At 43.0% G+C, this 21,182-nt stretch overlaps 1 protein-coding gene across 1 annotated transcript; it reads left to right on the forward strand.

Moving 5' to 3' along the window:
* The first annotated feature begins 6,329 nt into the window (after window positions 1-6,329).
* Window positions 6,330-7,937, forward strand: ANKRD34C (ankyrin repeat domain 34C). The gene has a single exon (XM_061181704.1). The coding sequence runs from the start codon at window positions 6,330-6,332 to the stop codon at window positions 7,935-7,937; it is 1,608 nt and encodes a 535-aa protein (XP_061037687.1).
* Window positions 7,938-21,182: the final 13,245 nt, after the last annotated feature.

The raw sequence follows: 21,182 nt of genomic DNA on the forward strand, positions 1-21,182 counted from the left end.
GCCTGCGCGCCTAGAGCCTGTGCTCCACCACAAGAGAAGCCACCACAATGAGAAGCCTGCGCACTGCAACGAAGAGTAGCCCCTGCTCGCCGCAACTAGAGAAAGCCTGTGCGCAACAACGAAGACCCAATGCAGCCAAAAAAAAAAAGTAAATTTGGTCTTGGTTGACTCCCACATCCGATGGGTCACTATTCAATTCTAGCTTTCGAACATCTCTCCAGCTTGATTCTTCCATAACTTCCTCATTTTGGTGCTTCTGAACCTCGTCATCTCTCAGAGGTTCCTCCAGCCTCCCGTCTCACCCTTCCAATCCTGAATTCTATAGATTTCTTTAGAATTCTATAGAATTCTACAGATTTCTTCAACACCTAATGTGGAGTAGACACATTGAGTGTTTGATGGTGAATATATGAATGAATGAGCCAGCAAGTAATGCCAGTGTTTTAGTGAAGGTTTACTTTTTTATAAATAATAAAAATTAACTCAAGCTATGCTAAACAGAAACATGGCTTCTAGAGTGTTCACAGACCCCAGAGGGAGCTGAACTGCTGAAGAGAGAGGGGATTCTCTCCACCTCTCATATCAGCTTCTCAGTGTGTTTACTTCATTCTTCTCACTGTGCACTTCAGCCTTTCTGCTTCTCTGTGCATGTGGCTACCCGACCACTGCAGCCTTATCTCCGGAGTCCCTAACACTTCAGTTCCTACAAAACAACCCAAGATAACTGGTGTTTCTCAGTCTCAATGTCAAGTTCTACCCAAGGTCAAGTCAGTCAAGCTCATGGGGCAGGTCAGAGAGTACAAAGTCACCTACCAAAAGCTGAACACTGTGCGGGGAGATAGATGACAGACAGAAGGGTCAGTGTGGGCTGGCAGGACATCTCAGAAGACTCACCCACTCACTGATCTCTGAATGACCCAGGGCAAGCCAATCCTTCACTCTTGGCTTCAGTTTCTTCGTTTGTTAAATGGGGGGGAGAGGAAATTTGATAGGGCCATTTGATGCTTCAAAGAAGGCAGTTGGTATCAGCCTGGGGCAAAAACATACGTATTAACACTTCATTGGGTTATAAAACCTTGGGAAGTCTAATGAGAACCTGCTGCATAGCACAGGGGACTCTACTCAATGCTCTGTGGTGACCTAAATGGGAAGGACATCCAAAAACGAGGGGATATATGTATACATAGAGCTGATTCACTTTGCTGCACGGCAGAAACTAACACAACATTGTAAAGCAACTATACTCCAATAAAAAAAAAAAACCAATCTACTGTATAGCACAGGGAACTCTACTCAATACTCTGTAATGACCTATATGGGAAAAGAATCTAAAAAAATAGTGGATATATGTATATGCATAACTGATTCATTTTGCTGTACACCTGAAACTAACACAACATTGTAAATCAACTATACTCCAATAAAAATTAAAAAATAAAATAAAAAACAAACAAACAAACAAAACCCTTGGGAAGGAGGAATAAGGGGAAATGGAATACGAGGCCAGGCAAGAGGAAGAGCAAATACAAGGGCTACGTTATTGAGCTACTCACGGCTTGAAGACGAGTGCACTGATCGCTCAGTCTTGCGGAAGTTGTATGATCCATTGCATCCCACCCAAATCTTTTAAACTCACCCAAACCAGGCTATTAGGAGACGAAAGGGAAAAGCGTTTTCCTGACATCTATTCCCCGTCTCCCACTCGTCAATATTTTGCTCTACAAAGGGCTAATCCCCCCACACTTCTGAGCTGAGTAATTCTGTCTCTCCAGGCAGCTGTTGGAGAAACACTTTCTCCAATAGTCAGTTTCTCCTGATCAGTTGAAACCAGGTGTGGGGCTCAGCCATCTGTAGCAGTGACAGCAGCACTAGTGTCCTGACTCTAAGACCAAGGTATAGAACTTGCTAAGCCCACTCAGGCAAGAGAGCAAGGCGAGCGGCCAACCCCCAGGGACGGTAAGCAGACAGGGCTATGTGAATCTGGGATGATCCAAAAAGGGAGTCTGGCGTAATTTGCAAGGCTCTTGTCAACTAGCTATGTGAACTGCAATCTTTTATTTTTATTTTTTTAAATTAATTTTTATTGGAGTACAGTTGCTTTACAATGTTGTGTTAGTTTCCGCTATACAGCAAAGTGAATCGGTTATAAGTATACATATATCCCCTGTTTTTTGGATTTCCTTACCATTTAGGTCACCACAGGGCACTGAGTAGAGTCCCCTGTGCTAACCAGTAGGTTCTCATTAGTTACCTATTTTATACACAGTAGTGTATATATGTCAATCCCAATCTCCCAACTCATCCCACCCTTCCTTCCCCCCCACACCCTGTATCCATATGTCCATTCTCTACATCTGTGTGAACTGCAATCTTTTCAACCCAATTTTCTTGACATGAAAAGTGTAAGGCAAATGCAGCACATCAACAGTTAATGTGAAGGCAGCACATTTGATCTGGGCTACAAGAATGAGGGAAGGGTCTGATTCTGTGCTCACACGGACCTCCTGCATTTTCGTCATTTAAGGAATTTCAGTGGGGAGGCCCACAGTGAAAAAATGGTTAGAGACAACCCGAAAACTAGCTCACTGTGGAAAGAGAATGTTATCTCTATAGATGGGCTAGACATTCCAGACCTCAGAGAACAACTCGGATGCTGTGCCTCCATCCTGCTCTCTCCTTAGGGGCCAGGGCAGTGTTGACTGGGACAAGCCTGGGCTCAGGGGAGGAGGTGGCCACTGATTCCAAGTGAAGGGAGAGAAGCATCTCCCAGATATTCCATCTTCTTCCCTGCTTTCCTTTTCTCTTTTGTTCCCTACCCGCCTCCCCTACTCCCCGCACCCCTCCCCAGACTTCGAGGTAGTCCAGAGCTATGTGATTTGCACCACACACAACATAGAGAGATAACCCAATGATCCACCCACGTCTCCTTCCCATCTTCCTTTCCTTTTTCTCTTCCTCCCTTCCTCCATCTTTTCCTTTATCTTACTTTCGAATTATCACACAGCTGATGGGGGAGAAAAGACAGTTTTCCTGCCTCGAGGGGCTCAGAGATATGGGGAGGAGGTGGACCCAGATGATTAACCAGATCAATACTTCAGTTGAGAAAGTTGAACCCAGGGGATGCAGTATCCACTTTTTTCTTTTGGTTTGTTGTGTGTGTGAGTGCGTGTGCGTGCATGTGTGTTTGTGTGTGTGAGAGAGAGAGAGAGAGAACATGCACGAGAGAGAGCGAGAGAGAATGTAAAGATGATGTATAATATTCCAGTGTATGAATACGAATATACTACAATTTCTTTATTTTCTTCTTGATGGGTTGTTTCTAGTTTTCACTGCCAGGATCATTTTTGCACACGTTTTGCTATGCATATTTATCAGTAATCTATTCCTGAGAACAAAGCATCCCAAAACGAGTGGCTTAAAACAATAATCATTTATTTGCTCATATTTCTGCGATTTGGACCAGCCTCTGGGAACTTCTACTGGCCTCACCTGGGTTCCCTCACGCAGTTGCAATCATCTGGGGCTTTGGCTGGCCTGAGATGGCCTCGTGCACACTCTGATGTTCGCTGGGGCTGTCAGCTGAAGCGCCCTGTGTCCTTTCTGGTTAGGGATACCCCAGACTTCTGCACATGGCAGTTGGATTCCAAGAGAGCAAATCTTGAAGCTACAACGTTCACTGGGGCCATGCCTTGAATGTCACACAAAGTTAGTTCTGCTGCGTTTTATTGGTCAAAGCAAATCACATGCTGACGCCTCCTCTCCATGGGAGGAGAGGCAAGACCTCATGGCAAGTGGTGTGCACACTGGGATGGCAGGACTTTGTGGCCATGCTTTTCAGTCTATCACGCACCTAAACCCAGGCATGGAATTGCTGGGTCAGAGTGTAGGCATTAATTTAGTGGAGCCAACTTATGCTCCCACCAACGTGTTCCTGAATCTTCCCATCTTCTTCCATCCTTGGTACTGTCGGTGTAATTTTAGCCGTGCTGGAGGGTGTAGTGGTATCTCATTGTGCTGTAATTTGACTTTCCTTGATTGCTGACAAGGCTGAGCACCTTTTTCTGTGCTTATTGGCCATTTGTGTATCCTCTTTTGGAGGAAGTGATTTGTAGGAGTTCTTTATATAGTCTGGATATGAGTCAGTTGTCATTTTATTCCACTTTCTCCCTTCCATCCTGAGTGATTTTCCTCTTGATTAAAAAGGAAGTAACATTTGAGCTGAGATTTGAGGGATGATGAATAATTAAAGAAGAGCAGGGAGGTCTTAGAGTTAGAAACATGAACAGGGTTAGAAGGCAGAAAAATAAACAGTGGGGCATTTGAGAAATGACCAGATTTCAAGATAGATGGCGTATAAAGAGAACAGGAGTAGCAGGGCAGATGCTGAAGAGGTGTGGCCAGGAGGTGAAGGGCCCCTTGGATGGAATGGAAAACAGCATGTTTTCACTGCACATTGCCTTTGCTTTATTTAGCCCTTGAAAATTCTGCTTTAGATGTCCAGAGTTTGGGGACTAACAAGCTTATAGACACATAGAACTGTAATAAAATGATCAATGATCATATGACCACAGAAGAGTTAAAATGACAGAAACAGAAGAGAAAGAATGGCCACATTTAGGGGGCGCAGGCGGGGAGAGAGAGAGAGGGAGAGAGGAAGAAGGACTCAGTAGGAGATTGAAGAAAGAAGCACAGAGTTGAAGAGACAGAAACAAACTTCTTGTGAATACATTTAATAATATACAGTGTCTTTGGATGGTAGGGATTTTACAGAAAATCTCATAGGAACACACAAACACAATTGCAACAAGATCAGACTGAGATGGCATTATTAGAATAATGCATTTGGAAGAAGCAGAAAATGATCTGAAGCAGAAAGATACAACCTAGACTGCTAACCACAGTTAATTCTGAAGAGATGAGTGGCTTCAAGGTGGGCTGGGGGCGTGTAAAGCGTACTCTTCTTCTTTATATACTTAAGTGTGATTTGGGCTTTTTTGTTTTTTAAACAAAGTATCTATTCATGGATTACAAGTTTTAAAAGGCAATATACCCATCTCTCAACTTTAGCCAAGAAAAGCTGTTGACTTCCTATTTAATAGAGGAATAGAAATTGATCAATAACCGCTCAGGGTAGTGGGGTAAGAGGAAGGATGACATGCATCAGAGAAGGAAAACTCAGGCATTGTGACACCTGCTCAGCGGAGCCTGAGGGACAAAAAGTCCACATGGAGGGGCCGTGCTGGCAGAGCATGGCCAGTGAGGGACCCGGGGCTGGCAGGGCATCAATTCTGGGAGACCATTTCTCCTTATTCGTGGGAGACCTCGTGACCAACACCCATTTTGGAGGCTCTGAGTCCAGGAATTAGGTAATTGACATGAGGAGAACCAAAGCAGAAAACCCAGGTTTGACAGACTTCAGCGTGGGGGGGGGGGAGCTCTGGAACGAGCTTTATTTCCTAACATTCGTGAGCAAAAAGGCAATCCCCTTGTCCATCCTCTGCCTCAGATCTGTTCAACCAGAGAGGAGGATGTAGCATTGCATTATTTGAGCTATTCTGAGAGTCTGAATGAGGATGAGAGCTCTGACATCTGCTTGAACCGTGGGGGCTACAACCTGGAAATGGGCAGCTGGATTGCTTTTGTTTTACAGTATTTCCCCCCTACGACAATGGTGATACATGTTTAGTTTAGGAAGTACAGCAAAAAGAAGAAAAGGAAAACTCTTCATAATCCTATCACCATTTTGGTGTATTTCCTACTGGTCTTTTTGATACACACCTAGAACTACACTGCATTCAACCATTATTTATGAGGTAACCTATTAAGTGTGACTCATTGCTAAACGCTGAGGCTACAACAGTGAACAAGATAGACTCAGACCTTTCCTTATGGAAACTTAGACTTTAGTGATGCCGACAGACAGAAAACAAAGTTTCTTAAACTGCATTTGTGATAAGTCTCATGCAGTCAACGCTGTAAGAGCTTGCACGTTTTATTGCTTGCTCTCTCCTAGGCGTCATGCCAACTGCTTTACGTGTGGTTACGTGTTTTATATACACTGTTTCATGTAATCTTCACAAAGTCAGGTAGCTTGCCACTATCACCACAGTCACCCCTGCCATGTTACAGATGAAGAAATAAACCCAGAGAAGTTAAATAACCAAGCAAGGTGGCGTAACTTGGGATCAAACTGGGACATGACTGTATCCAGACTCTGTAACAGCCTTGCTGCTCAGATCAGCTGTATAGAATACATGACCCTTTTCTCTCTTCTTCCCTTGCTAGGTCTGATCGCCACTGTGGCTCAGAGACTCTAAGCTGTAGCCAGTATGATGGATGACGACACCGAATTAAGGACTGATGGAAACTCACTTTTAAAGGCCGTGTGGTTGGGGAGGCTCAGGCTGACCAGACTCCTCCTGGAAGGGGGTGCTTACATCAACGAAAGCAACGACAAAGGCGAAACGGCTCTCATGGTGGCATGTATCACCAAACATGTGGACCAGCAAAGCATCAGCAAGTCCAAGATGGTGAAGTATCTGCTGGACAACAGGGCAGACCCCAATATTCAGGATAAGTCTGGCAAGACCGCCCTCATCCATGCTTGCATCAGAAGAGCTGGGGGAGAAGTGGTCTCCTTGCTACTGGAGAATGGAGCAGACCCCAGCCTCGAGGATCGCACAGGGGCTTCAGCTCTGGTTTACGCAATAAATGCAGATGACCAGGATGCATTGAAACATCTCCTGGATGCCTGCAAAGCCAAAGGCAAGGAGGTGATTATTATAACAACGGATAAATCATCTTCAGGCACCAAAACCACCAAACAGTATCTTAATGTCCCTCCTTCACCCAAAGAGGAAGACAGACAGTCGCCTCCACTGTATGCATCTCCCTCAGATATTGAACTGAAGGCTCCAGGCCTGGGCGCTCCACCCAGTGAGAAGGAAGATGACTTCTTTAGCCTCCAATCAGGGCATCCAGGTGGTTGCGACAACTCCAAGGCTCCTAATGAACCTGGGTCACCCACTAGGAAAGTTGGGAACCTCAAAAGGGCCCGTTTGCCTCAACTGAAGAGGCTCCAATCTGAGCCCTGGGGCCTGACCGCGCCCTCCGTGTTGGCCGCCTCTATGCGCCAGGATGAGACCCATGGCGCAGGTGCAGACAGCGAGGTCATCAAGAGCATCAGTGACATGTCCTTCCCCAAAAGGGGCCCCCTCTCCAGAACCAACAGTATTGATGGCAAAGACCCCAGCCTCTTCCACACGGTCACAGAGCAGGTCCTGAAGATTCCAGCCTCTTCGGCACCGGCCTCGTGGAAGGCAGCCTATGAGAAAAGTCAGCCTCCCCACTCACGTCTGGCCAGAAGAGGAACTCTCCCTATTGACCAAGAGAAGGGTAGTATTGGCCCATCAGGCCCCTGTGCTCTCAAAGATGCAGTGCACCTCAAACGGCTGGAAAATGACCTCTATGATTTAGATTTACAGCCAGGGGCCGACCCACCCAACTCCATTTCCCTTGAATCAGGCAAAGGACTCTTAGATCGAAAGAAGCTCAACAACTCCCATTTGTCTCTTTTCCAGGGCTCCAGGGAGGCCCTGGATGCTGTGCCCTGCACATCTCCCAGCTCAGCGCGCCGCAGGCCACCCCATCTTCTAGAAAGACGGGGTTCCGGAACTCTGCTACTAGACCGAATTTCCCAGACCAGGCCTGGCTTCCTTCCGCCTTTAAATGTAAATCTGAACCCACCTATCCCGGATATTAGATCGAGCAGCAAACCTTCCTCTCCACTTGCTAGTGGCTTAAAATCCATGGTACCTGTTGCTCCAAGTTCACCAAAGAGAGTTGACTTGAGAAGTAAAAAGAAGCTCCTCAGAAGGCATTCTATGCAAATTGAACAGATGAAGCAGCTGTCTGACTTTGAAGAAATCATGACCTAGAAGCTTTTTCAGTGAGGTTTTTTTTTTTTAAATCTATGTAGTTTATGAAAAGTACCATAATCTAGACCAACACAGTCATGCAGAGTCTCTGCATCTTGATCACTCCTTAATGTTGGTGTGTGGCTGCTTCAGAAGAGATGGAAACGGAGCTGCTTCACTTCTGAAAGAACATCTGGGTTTTTATAGGCCTACTTGAAAAGAGCCCAGTATAATTGGGTTTTGGAGATGAAATTGCCAAAAAAAAAAAAATCTCCAAAGGAAGAAAACCTTTGGAGTTTGAAAGTCACACAGCAGGTACAATGATCTAAGCTGCTGACACCCATTATTTTCTATCAGACAAACAATTTAAATCACAAGATGGTATTTGAAGGATGTCATGTGTAATAAATCTATAAAGTGCCTACAAAGAAAACGAGGCTTTTTAGAATGTGCAAAAGTTCAAAACCAATCTTTGGGCTGTTAAATATGGGTATCTGTGTTACATTTGGAGGAATGGAGGTAGAATTCTCCCATCAGAGAGGTTCTGGTATTCGGGTCCTGCCTCTTACCATGTCATGGGGCACTGGCTAGTGTAGCATAGTTGAGATCTTTCAGAACTCCGGTAAAAGGCTTTATCCATGTACTAGTTCGGGTGTGCTTTGAGTCCCCAAATATTAGATCTACGTGTCCCCCAAATTCTGCTGTGTCACAGTAGCTGGTGCCTCAGAGATGAATCTTGCCCAGAAATGAGACTGGCCTTGGCCTCCTGCCCTGACACAGGTTCTGTGTTGAAATCTTGTGAAAAACAGTCAGGGGCTATTAGGTAATTTGGAGTTTTGTATTATACAACTCATAGAATAGACACATAAGAAGCATTTCCTGATTATTCTTTAGAAAAAAAAACTTGGTTAAGATCTCCCCAAACTAGAATGATACATGGTGATGGGAGATGCACATATTACAAGGTAGAGTAGATGGTTCTCAGGCCAGAGGCAGTGGGGACCACTTGTAGCCTGAAAATTTTCAGGGATGCAAACTGTCACTTCCCCTTCACTTTTCTGGGAAATTCAAGAACATCTGGTTTCTTCTTTGCCTGAATTATCTATGTGATGGGAGATTTGTAGAAATAACCTGTACAACTTTTTCAAGCCACTTTGTACGAACCCAAGAATGGAAGCAGACATTTAGCACGTTTGGTGTAATGTAGCCACATTCTAGATGAAGATATTTCTGGTTATTTTCCCATTTATTGTTTTCTTTCATGCTGCTTAGATATGTTTGCTCTATGGTTAAAAAAATTCAGTAGTCCTTGGGGATAGCATCACATAGAGGAAAAAGGAAAGACTTTGAGATTTGGGTTTGTATCTGTATTTCATCATTTACCAGCTGCGTGACCTTGAGGAAGTGGCTTAACTTCTCCAAGCCTCCACTCCCTCATCTGTAAAATGGGGTTAGTAATGCTTCACCTTACAAGTTTGTGGTGAGAATTAAGTGAGATAATGTATGAAAGTGCCTGTAACTGTGCCTGGCACAGGTAGAAGTAATTGGAAAAGAGGCAGCTGATTTTAATACTCCTTTAGACCTCCGAAGCTTCAAAATCTCAAATAATACCTAATACCCTACACAAAGTGAAGCTAAGGCTAGCTGAAATATTCAAAGGGCCCCTTGAGATTCTCAGGGGTTCTGTAAATACTGAGCCTTAAACTCATTTGTAGAGTAAAAGAAATTCTGCCACAGAAGCTCTGCATATCAGACCATTTCTATAATGACATTTGCTAGAAATGTATCTGTATATCCCAATCAAAAGTGCTAATGATGGTTATAAATACACCGAGTGTTTGTTATTTAGTAATTCCTTTAGGACAGGCACATGCTCAGCCTTGGCACTATGGATCTTTTGGGCTGGATAATTCTTTCCTGTGGGAGACTGTCCTGTACATTGTAAGTTGTTTAGCAGCATTCCTGGTCTCTACCCATTAGATATCAGTAGCATCCTCATCCTAAATTGGGACAACCCAAAACACTTTCAGACATGGCCAGACATCTCCTGGAGGTGACATCACCTTAGCTGATCACCACTGCTCTAGGAGAATGATTGTGTATATGGTAGAAATATGTCAAGAGCAACCAAGCTGCATGAAGGTGTAGGTCTGGCTGGCTGGCTAGGCGGTCCCACTAACTTAAAGGCAATTCAAACTGTAATTTAGTAAGATGACTCATATACAACGTGGGCCTTCAGGATTCTTGACCTGAGTGCTAATGGCCTCTTGTACTTGGCAGGAAGGGAAGAAAATGAGAAGAATAGCACATAAGCTAGTGAAAACCTAGGGCTCATGACCTTGGTTGAGTGTCACAACCCATATGCTTTTCAGGACCATTTAGATGGTAAGAGTTCTCACCAACTGGATGTGATTACAGGCAAAGCAACAATTCTGATGTATTAAAGAGAGAACCAGACAGACAACCACTGTTCTCAGCAGCTCATTAAAGGAACACACGCACACTACACATTTTAAGTACTTTTCCAATGGTCGTTAGTGTCAGTTAAAACTAACCTCTGCTAGTATTGATAGTATCTAACTGTGGGGATAGCAAGACACTGCATAAGAGAATTTTTCTAAACCTTTAGCTAAGATTTGAAAGCCTAATTTATCCTAAGTAGTGAATGTGGTACATTCATAGCAATTAGCTTAGGTGAAACACTAAACATGATGAGTTGCCCATTTGGAATAGCCTGCCCATCCATCACACAGATGCGTAACAGCAGGTACGCTCATGCCACTTACTGCCTGCATCCATCAGTTGTGACCTTTCCATTGGCCTTTTTGTAGACGGTCATCAGGATAGTACCTTGTTTCATCACTATCCCACGATGCATTAGTTGAATTAGACTGTTCCAAACTAGTACAACCACTGCAATACTTAATTACGGTTAATGCATACATGGGCAATTTTCTTCGTGTTAACAAACCTCAGAGAAATGCTTTTTAAAAGCATATTTAGATTGAATCACGCTTCCTACATCAGAGATTTGGGGGAGCCTAGGGTCACTACAGAAGAGAGCCACAAACTAGTTTCAATAACCCATCTACTTAAGACTCTCTGGAATGTTTATCAAAATATATTATAGAATGTGAGTCTAAAGTTTCAAATCTGGAACTTGGGTTCAATTTCTGGACATTCTAAAGCCTTTGTTTGTTTGCTTAAGTCCATCGTCGAGTCTCTTAGAATTTCATCGAGTAAATGCAGGTTTTGTCTGACCTTCCTCCTCTGTGTGTGTTGGTACTTCAGATGTATCGTGTGTTGCTTGAACTGGTTCTCTACAGAGTTCTATCCTAGTCTCGAGATGACGATGTGCTCAAGGATGTATCAAAATCCATGTAATGGAACTATTTAGATATTTCTAATATGTCAATAAAAGATATATTACAATCCTTCAATAGTAAGTATTTCCCATTTTTCTTAGTGAAATCTCAATTATAAATATTACCTTTGCCTTAAGATGGGTTTGACATGACTGCCTGGTAACATCGACCTGAGCAAACACCTATTTTATGTACATGTGATTTAAAAAATGAATTTTTAACTACACAAGTATTATAGTTTCTTTTTTGGTTAAAAAAAAAAAAAGAATGAGAAGGTGCATTGCCGCAATGGGTGTGAATTCTTTTCCTCTGCCCCTGCTGCTCGGTTCCCCCCAGGGTTGCACCTGCCATCTGCTACTGGTAGGGTCCCTGGATATCCCTCCTTGGGCCCTGTTTCTAATGTCGATGAATGTTAATATAAGCTGATTTCTCTTAGCTCTTACTCCAGGGCAGGGTGGTAAGTATCAAATAAACCAGGTGGATGGTCTCTCTTCTCTCTTAAACTCTAGAATTCTGTGATTCAGACTTCATCCAGACTTCCTGATTCCCTGGAAAGTTCCAAACTTTACCCTTAGGTTCTTTCCTAGACGGTTGAAATAAATTATATTGTTTTGTGCCCGTCTCAGCCTATTGATAACCAATGTTATGGCTGGACCAGCCCTTGTGGTTCTTATTGTGGTTGCAAGAAGCCCTCAGCAATAATCATCAGGAAACTTTGAAAAAAAAAAGGTTTGTTACTTACAGGTCCTGGAAATTACGTGGCACACCTGGGGTCACACAGTGAGGCTGTGGGTAGACAGAGGGCCCAGGCCTGGGGTTCTGCTTTTATTGGGGTCCAAGCTGAGGACCTAGGGTTTCATGGGCTCACTCTTTATTAGTGAATTTAAAACATAAGAGCAGGAATTAAAAGTGTGAGAAGAGAAAAAACAAGGGGCCCAAATGGTCAGTCACTGAAATCAACCAAGATCTCTAAAACAAAGTTGGGGAGTGGGTGGGGGCATGACCTGGCTCTTTATTTAGTCCTGTGTGGCTGGCAATGTGTACTTATCGAGATAGCCATCTTTGAGGCAGAGGCCACCTTTGAAGTGGATGCCTCAGCCATCAAAATTAAGTCAGGCACTTGCATGACAAAAAGAAAAGCCAGCTGTCAGGCTTACACTACAGTTAACAAGGGGGAGAAAAGGGAAGCAACCTAAGTGCCCATCAACAGACGAATGGATAAAGAAGATGTGGTATTTACATATATACAATGGAATATCACTCAGCCATAAAAAGAAACGAAATAGTGCCATTCGCAGAGACCTGGATGGACCTAGAGATTGTCATACAGAGTGAAGTAAGTCAGAAAGAGAAAAACAAATATCGTATAATCTCACTTATATTTGGAATCTAGAAAAATGGTACAGATGAACTTATTTGCAAAAGTGAAATAGAGACACAGATGTAGAGAACAAACTTATGCATACCAAGGGGGGAAGCGGGGGTGGGATGAATTGGGAGATTGGGATCGACATATATACACTACTCTGTATAAAATAGATAACTAATGAGAACCTACTGTATAGCACAGGGAACTCTACTCAATGCTCTGTGGTGACCTAAATGGGAAGGAAATCCAAAAACAGGACATATATGTATACGTATAGCTGATTCACTTTGCTGTACAGCAGAAACTAACACAACATTGTAAAGCAACTATACTCCATTAAAATTTTTTTAAAAAGCGGGGGAGGGGAAAGGACTAGTTTCAGCATGTCTTTTCCTCACTTCTATGTGCAGGAAAGGGAGGTCAATATTGTTTCCAGCTCCTCTGAGGAGAGATTAGGAGGGACCTCCTGGGAGAAGAAAGTGCTGGGGGAGGTGGAGGTGTGATGAGGGACAAGGCCCCCCCGAGTGAGGGAGTACATTCCCAAGATTATAGGAGGCTCAGAAGTTGGGGTCCCTTGTGTGGAACTTGCTCCTTTCCAGAGCAAAACCTTAGAGGGGAGTGGCTAGATGTGTGTGGACTTAAAAAAATGTACAATGTAAGAGTTGCGAGTTAAGCTTTATTTGGGGCAAAATGAGGACTGCGGCCCGGGAGACAGCATTTCACATAGCTCTGAGAAACTGCTCCAAAGAGGCAGGGGGGAAGGTCAGTATATATGTGATTTTGGTGAAGGGGGTGTACATACGATCAAGCACTTATATATACTTTTTAATATACTTGGCAGTTTGCACTTTTTAAAAAAAATAAATTTATTTATTTATTTATTTATTTTCAGCTGAGTTGGGTCATTGTTGCTGTGCACAGGCTTTCTCTAGTTGGGGCGAGCGGGGGCTACTCTTTGTTGCAGTGCGCGGGCTTCTCATTGTGGTGGCTTCTCTTGTTGCACAGCATGGGCTCTAGGCGTGTGGGCTTCAGGAGTTGGGGTTCGCGGGCTCTACAGCGCAGGCTCAGTAGTTGTGGCGCACGGGCTTAGTTGCTCCGCGGCATGTGGTATCTTCCCGGACCAGGGCTCGAACCCGTGTCCCCTGCATTGGCAGGCAGATTCTTAACCATTGCACCACCAGGGAAGCCCAAGCACATATTTTTGCAGAAGGTTCTGCTAGTCTCCTGAGGGTTACTGCTAGTCACGAGGAGCAGATGTCACCATGAAGGAATTTAGTGCTTTTCTAGATATGAGGAGATGCAAGAATTGGGCTCCTAAAATCGGCTCCTGAAAATATCTATCTGAAGACCTGTTCTGCCAGTTTTTCTCAGAGCACAGAGGGCCTCATTCCTGATCTCCACCCTGAATCCCTTTCATGGGGTGTTGAAGGTCAGCAGGTGCAGCGGCACCTGCTTTAATCCTTGTAGAGGTAGATGGCAAGTGCCCATGACAAGTGCCAATTTGTAGTTGACATGTGCATCTTGGGAGAATGGGCCTGGGTCAAGCTGGGCAGGAGGGCAGCTGAGGCACTTGCCTTGAAGAAACACTGGAGCTTGGACAGTGAACATGTCGGCACAAGGATCCCAGGGCTCCCTGAACCTGAAGGCTGTGTACTGCTTAAGGCGTCTACAGAACACAGTGGAGAGAGCTCCACCACGGCTGAGATGGATTTTCTTATCAGTTTTGGGAAGGAGGGGTTGAGAAATACAATCAATTTTAACTTGATTTAGCAAAGTAAAGAAATGTGCCATTTCTCACATCCAAAGGTTAATGAGGTGAAATTCACAGCAGTCCATGTCCTATTGTTAGGGGAACCACTGATGGAAACCGCCTGCCCTGGCCAAACAGGATAGTAACAACTTGCATGAGTTATCTTACAACAGGAGGTCCTGGTGAGGAACATGGAACTAACAAGCTACCACCAACTGGAAGAATTCAGGAAAGGTCAAAAGAGACACCAGTCCATATGTCCTACCAACCTCCCAGGATCCTCCTCGCTGGAATCCATCCTGGCTGAGCGATGCGTGTGCCACCAGGAAGGACCCTGAGTCAGAATGATTGGCCAGGGACAACCTGGAAACTAATCCCATCACCATAAAACCCGAGACTGCAAACCACATGGCAGAGCAGTCCCCCTGGGTTCCCTTACCCTGCTGCCCTCCGCCCGGGCTTCCCTTCCCAATAAAGTGTCCTGCTTTGTCAGCATGTGTGTCTCCTCAGACAATTCATTTCCCAGTGTTAGACAAGAGCCCATTCTTGGGCCGTTGAAGGGGTTCCCCTTCCTGCAACACTATGGTCCAAGTTACAAAATGGCATGCATGCAGTAGGAAGGAAAAAAACTTGCTCACACTTGGAATTTATCTGCGGCAAGACATCAAGAATAAGGAGCAGGGGGCTTCCCTGGTGGCACAGTGGTTGAGAGTCCGCCTGCCAATGCAGGGGACACGGGTTCGAGCCCTGGTCTGGGAGGATCCCACATGCCGCGGAGCAACTAGGCCCGTGAGCCACAATTACTGAGCCTGCGCGTCTGGAGCCTGTGCTCCGCAACAAGAGAGGCCGCGATGGTGAGAGGCCCACGCACCGCGATGAGGGGTGGCCCCCGCTCGCCGCAGCTGGAGAAGGCCCTCGCACAGAAATGAAGACCCAGCGCAGCCATAAATAAATAAAAATTAAAAAAAAAAAAAAAAGAATAAGGAGCAGGTCTCAGAAAAAGAAAGGAGGTAAGTATTTTAGAACTGTAGCATTATCTAATAAGTCAACACAGGAATAAGTGTCTGGTAATTCTCACCAGGACACCTTAGCTGAAGGTGATGTTGTGATCCAATTCCAGTAGACTGATCGTGAAAGCACAGAGTTAAAAATCTAGCAATTTTCATCGGAGAAAAGGGTAATCAATACGCATGAGGATTGGAGTCAGGGGAGATGAAGAGAAGAGAAAGAAGTGAAAGGATAGAAGAGGTTAAGGTTGATGAAATAAAAATTCACATTTTAAGGCAAGACAAGAAAAACTGAAACATAAAACCTTTTTCTCTGTCCTTTGACCTCCTTCCCCACCCCCCAACTCCGGTGTGCACTGCGCAACTGCATTATATGTTAACCAGACCTCCCAAATGGCAGGAACCTTGGGAGATACTGGGCCTCACCTAATGGAAGTTCTTAGCTTAAATCCTTATGACCTATGAATGTCGCTAGTTATATTACTTGTATTCTGCCTATTTCACAAGATTATTGTTTATTGCATTACCAAATGTGTGACTGAGCCACAGATAAAATTAATGATGATTAGGCAATTTGCAATGATTGATCAAAATATATAGTCCTATAAGATCAACGATTGTAATAGTGTAACTCCAGATATGCGAAGAAGCAATAAGAGGGAAACATTTCCTGGACCATAACAGACTAGTAAGACAGGTGGTCCAGAGGCTTTTGGCTATTGTTAAGAGCCTAGTCCAGTAATAGCATGTAGAGTGACCTATCAACAAAATCCTCACTTGACCTGGGAATGAGCATTCCTAGTGCCATGGGACAAATTGGTCACAAAATGCTCCCCAAACGTTGGTTGAAATTAAAAGGGAAGGGACTGTAAAATAAAGACTGTTGGCCACCATCTCTAGTTCTACAAGAATCAAGTCATTCGCCACTGCAGTTGCTGACCTACGACACACCCTGAAACGAATTCAGGGCGAAGATCAGGATGAGGCACTCTGTGCTCTGGGAAAATGGACAGAACCGGCCCTCAAATAGTATCTTTAGGAGAAATTTTTTATGAACCTGGATTCTTGGATCTTCCCATACTTAGAAAAGCACTAAAACCATTAACCAAGATGTCTGCTCCTTGTGACTAACAGCAACCGTCTACTGAGATAGATGTGTGCTTGACTGCAGGTACCCCCTTTGCCAAAATCACATATATGCTAGCTTCCTCCTTTACGTCTTTGGAACAGTTCTCAGAACTCTTGGAGAGACTGTCTCCTGGGTTATAATACTCAGATTGGCTCGAATAAAATTTCCCATTTTTTCTTAGATTGACTATTGATTAGTTTTTTCATGGACAAGGTCTTGCCAGTGTGAACCAGTCCAAATAGCAGCCTGATGAAAGAAGCCCACCTGGCTGTCCCTTCTGGAGTCCTCTGCCTCCTCTGGGATGATTGACCCAGAATCACAGACACTCCTGACCTAGGGCAAAAATGATTTCTCACGGGGTGACAGGTAAGGGTCTAAATACATTTTTAAATTATCCCATTACAATTTAATCAGTACTTAATCCTTTCTTTGCTGCAGTTGGATATTGTTGCCTACCCAGTTTGATCCTCCCTTCTCCTTCCCATTAGATCCTGATTTTGTTTATGTAGTCAATCACCCTGTATCCTTGCAGCCCTTTTGTCTTCATCCCAAGCTCCAAGGGAAGCCCTGATTGGTCTGAGTTAATTATGACAATCCCCATTCTCCTTATCAGTGATTGGCTAAAGGATCCAGCCTAAGCCAATCAGTACATGACTTTCTCCTTGTCAGTGGCTTAGATCCAGATATGGGCACATGACCTAAGTTGGCCCAATTTTACTGAAGGAAAGGACATACAGGTCATGAGCGAAGGAAATATTTCTCTTCCTTCTGATAGACATGACTAAATAAACATGTTGTCTCAAGCTTGTTTGTTTGGTTTGACAACCTTTTTGTGACAATAAAATAAGAGAGCCTAAGAATAAAGCCAACATGCAGAGGACGGAGTAGCCAAGAGAAAAGCAGGGAAATGGACTGGAGCCCTTATCACACTATGCCTGAAGCTGAATTCACCTCTGAACTTTCTGCTATATTAAATGGTATATTTTTTGATATATATGATATGAGTAGTATATTTTAGAATTCTAGAGTCTATTTAATATAGGTTATATATCATTTAATCTAGTTGGAGTTTAAAAAATTTACTTGAAGCTAAAAGTATCCTGATATCATTCACTGATTTAAAATATCTTTGTAATATGCTAAATTCTTGCTTTTAAAATTCTTGAGTCTGTTTCTAAACTCCCTCATTTCATCCCATCCCACTTCATTCCACCCCATTCTGTTCCATTGTATTACGTTCCATTGGTGTATTTGTCTTTCTGTTCCATACCAGAGCATCTATTTTAATTACTGTAGGGTTTTAACTCACTTTCACAAATGGTGAGTCACATTCATTCTCAATTCTCTTTGGATAAATTATTTCTTAAAATCATTTTATTAAATGTTAAAAATGTTCTGAGATTATGACTGGGATTCTTTGACATTTAGTTATTTAGGTGCAAATTAACATTTTAAAAGATTAAGTCTCCCAATGCAGAAACATGAATTGTTACTCTAAAAATCCAAATCTTCATCTTTTTTATCCTTCATTTATAAAACTTAAAGTGTTTAGTTTTCCTACAATGAGGTGCCACCTCACACCGGTCACAATGGCCATCATTAAAAAGTCTACAAATAACAAAATCTGGAGAAGGTGGGGATAAAAGGTAACCCTCCTACACTGCTGGTGGGAATGTAAGTTGGTACAGCCACTATGGAAAACAGTATGGAGGTTCCTCAGAAAACTAAAAATAGAATTACCATATGATCCAGCAATCCCACTCCTGGGTATATACCCAGACAAAACAATAATTCAAAAAGATACATGCACCCCTACATTCACAGCAGCACTATTCACAACAGCCAAAATATGGAAACAACCTAAATGTCCATCAACAGATGAAGGGCTAAAGAATATGTGGTACATATATACAATGGAATACTACTCAGCCATAAAAAAGAATGAAATAATGCCATTTGCACCAACATGGATGCAACTAGAGATTAGCATACTAAGTGAAGAAAGTCAGAAAAAGAAAGACAAATACCATATGATATCACTTATGTGTGGAATCTATAATATGGCACAAATGAACCTGTCTATAAAACAGAAACAGACTCACAGACATAGAGATCAGACTTTTTTTTTAAACATCTTTATTGGAGTATAATTGCTTTACAATAGTGTGTTAGATTCTGCTTTATAGCAAAGTGAATCAGCTATACATATACATATATCCCTATATCTCTCCCCTCCTGCGTCTCCCTCCCACCCTCCCTATCCCACACCTCTAGGTGGACACAAGCACTGAGTTGATCTCCCTGTGCCATGTGGCTGCTTCCCACTAGCCATCTATTTTACATTTGGTAGTGTATATATGTCCATGCCACTCTCTCACTTTGTCCCAGCTTACCCTTCCCACTCCCCGTGTCCTCAAGTCCATTCTCTACATCTGTGTCTTTATTCCTGTCCTGCCCCTAGGTTCTTCAGAACCATTTCTTTTTTTTTTTAGATTCCATATCTATGTGTTAGCATACGGTATTTGTTTTTCTCTTTCTCACTTACTTCACTCTGTATGACAGACTCTAGGTCCATCCACCTCACTACAAATAACTCAATTTCATTTCTTTTTATGGCTGAGTAATATTTCATTGTATATATGTGCCACATCTTCTTTATTCATTCATCTGTCAATGGACACTTAGGTTGCTTCCATGTCCTGGCTACTGTAAATAGTGCTGCAATGAACATTGTGGTACATGACTCTTTTTGAATTATGGTTTTCTCAGGGTATAGGCCCAGTAGTGGGATTGCCGTGTCATATGGTAGTTCTATGTTTAGTTTTTTAAGGAACCTTCATACTGTTCTCCATAGTGGCTGTATCAATTTACATTCCCATCAACAGTGCAAGAGGGTTCCCTTTTCTCCACACCCTCTCCAGCATTTACTGTTTGTAGATTTTTTGATGATGGCCATTCTGACTGGTGTAAGGTGACACCTCATTGTAGTTTTGATTTGCATTTCTCTAATGATTAGTGATGTTGAATAACCTTTCATGTGTTTGTTGGCAATCTGTATATCTTCTTTGGAGAAATGTCTATTTAGGTCTTCTGCCCATTTTTGGATTGGGTTGTTTTCTTGTATATTTTGGAGATTAATCCTTTGTCAGTTGCTTCATTTGCAAATATTTTCTCCCATTCTGAGGGTTGTCTTTTCATCTTCTTTATGATTTCCTTTGCTGTGCAAAAGCTTTTTAAGTTTCATTAGGTCCCATTTGTTTATTTTTGTTTTTATTTCCATTTCTCTAGGAGGTGGGTCAAAAAGGATCTTGCTGTGATTTATGTCACAGAGTGTTCTGCCTATGTTTTCCTTTAAGAGTTTTATAGTGTCTGGAGTTACATTTACGTCTTTAATCCACTTTGAGTTTATTTTTGTGTATGGTGTTAAGGAGTGTTCTAATTTCATTCTTTTACATGTAGCTGTCCAGTTTTCCCAGCACTACTTATTGAAGAGGCTGTCTTTTCTCCATTGTATACTCTTGCCTCCTTTATCAAAGATAAGGTGACCATATGTGTGTGGGTTTATCTCTGGCCTTTCTATCCTATTCCACTGATCTATATTTCTGTTTTTGTGCCAGTACAATACTGTCTTGATTACTGTAGCTTTGTAGTATAGTCTGAAGTCCAGGAGCCTGATTCCTCCAGCTCCGTTTTTCGTTCTCAAGATTGCTTTGGCTATTTGGGGTTTTTTGTGTTTCCATACAAATTGTGACATTTTTTGTTCTAGTTCTGTGAAAAATGCCATTGGTAGTTTGATAGGGATTGCATTGAATCTGTAGATTGCTTTGGGTAGTATAGTCATTTTCACAGTGTTGATTCTTCCAATCCAAGAACATGGTATATCTCTCTATCTGTTTGTATCATCTTTAATTTCTTTCATCAGTGTCTTAGAGTTTTCTGCATACAGGTATTTTGTCTCCTTAGGTAGGTTTATTCCAAGGTATTTTATTCTTTTTGTTGCAGTGGTAAATGGGTGTGTTTCCTTAATTTCTCTTTCAGATTTTTCATTAGTGTATAGGAATGCAAGAGATTTCTGTGCATTAATTTTGTATCCTGCTACTTTACCAAATTCATTGATTAGCTCTAGTAGTTTTCTGGTAGCATCTTTAGGATTCTCTATGTATAGTATCATCTCATCTGCAAACAGTGACAATTTTACTTCTTTTCCGATTTGGATTCCTTTTTTTTTTTTTTTTTTTTGGCAAGGGCTTTCTCTAGTTGTGGCAAGTGGGGGCCACTCTTCATCACGGTGCGCGGGCCTCTCACTATCGCGACCTCTTTTGTTGCGGAGCACAGGCTCCAGATGCGCAGGCTCAGTAGTTGTGGCTCACGGGCCTAGTTGCTCTGCGGCATGTGGGATCTTCCCAGACCAGGGCTCGAACCCTTGTCCCCTGCATTGGCAGGCAGACTCTCAACCACTGCGCCACCAGGGAAGCCCTGGATTCCTTTTATTTCTTTTTCTTCTCTGATCGCTGTGGCTAAAACTTCCAAAACTATGTTGAATAATAGTGGTGAGAGTGGGCAACCTTGTCTTGTTCCTGATCTTAGTGGAAATGGTTTCAGTTTTTCACCATTGAGAACGATGTTGACTGTGGGTTTGTCATATA

Source organism: Eubalaena glacialis, chromosome 2, assembly GCF_028564815.1.
Source record: "Eubalaena glacialis isolate mEubGla1 chromosome 2, mEubGla1.1.hap2.+ XY, whole genome shotgun sequence".
In the NCBI taxonomy this organism is placed as follows: domain Eukaryota; kingdom Metazoa; phylum Chordata; class Mammalia; order Artiodactyla; family Balaenidae; genus Eubalaena; species Eubalaena glacialis.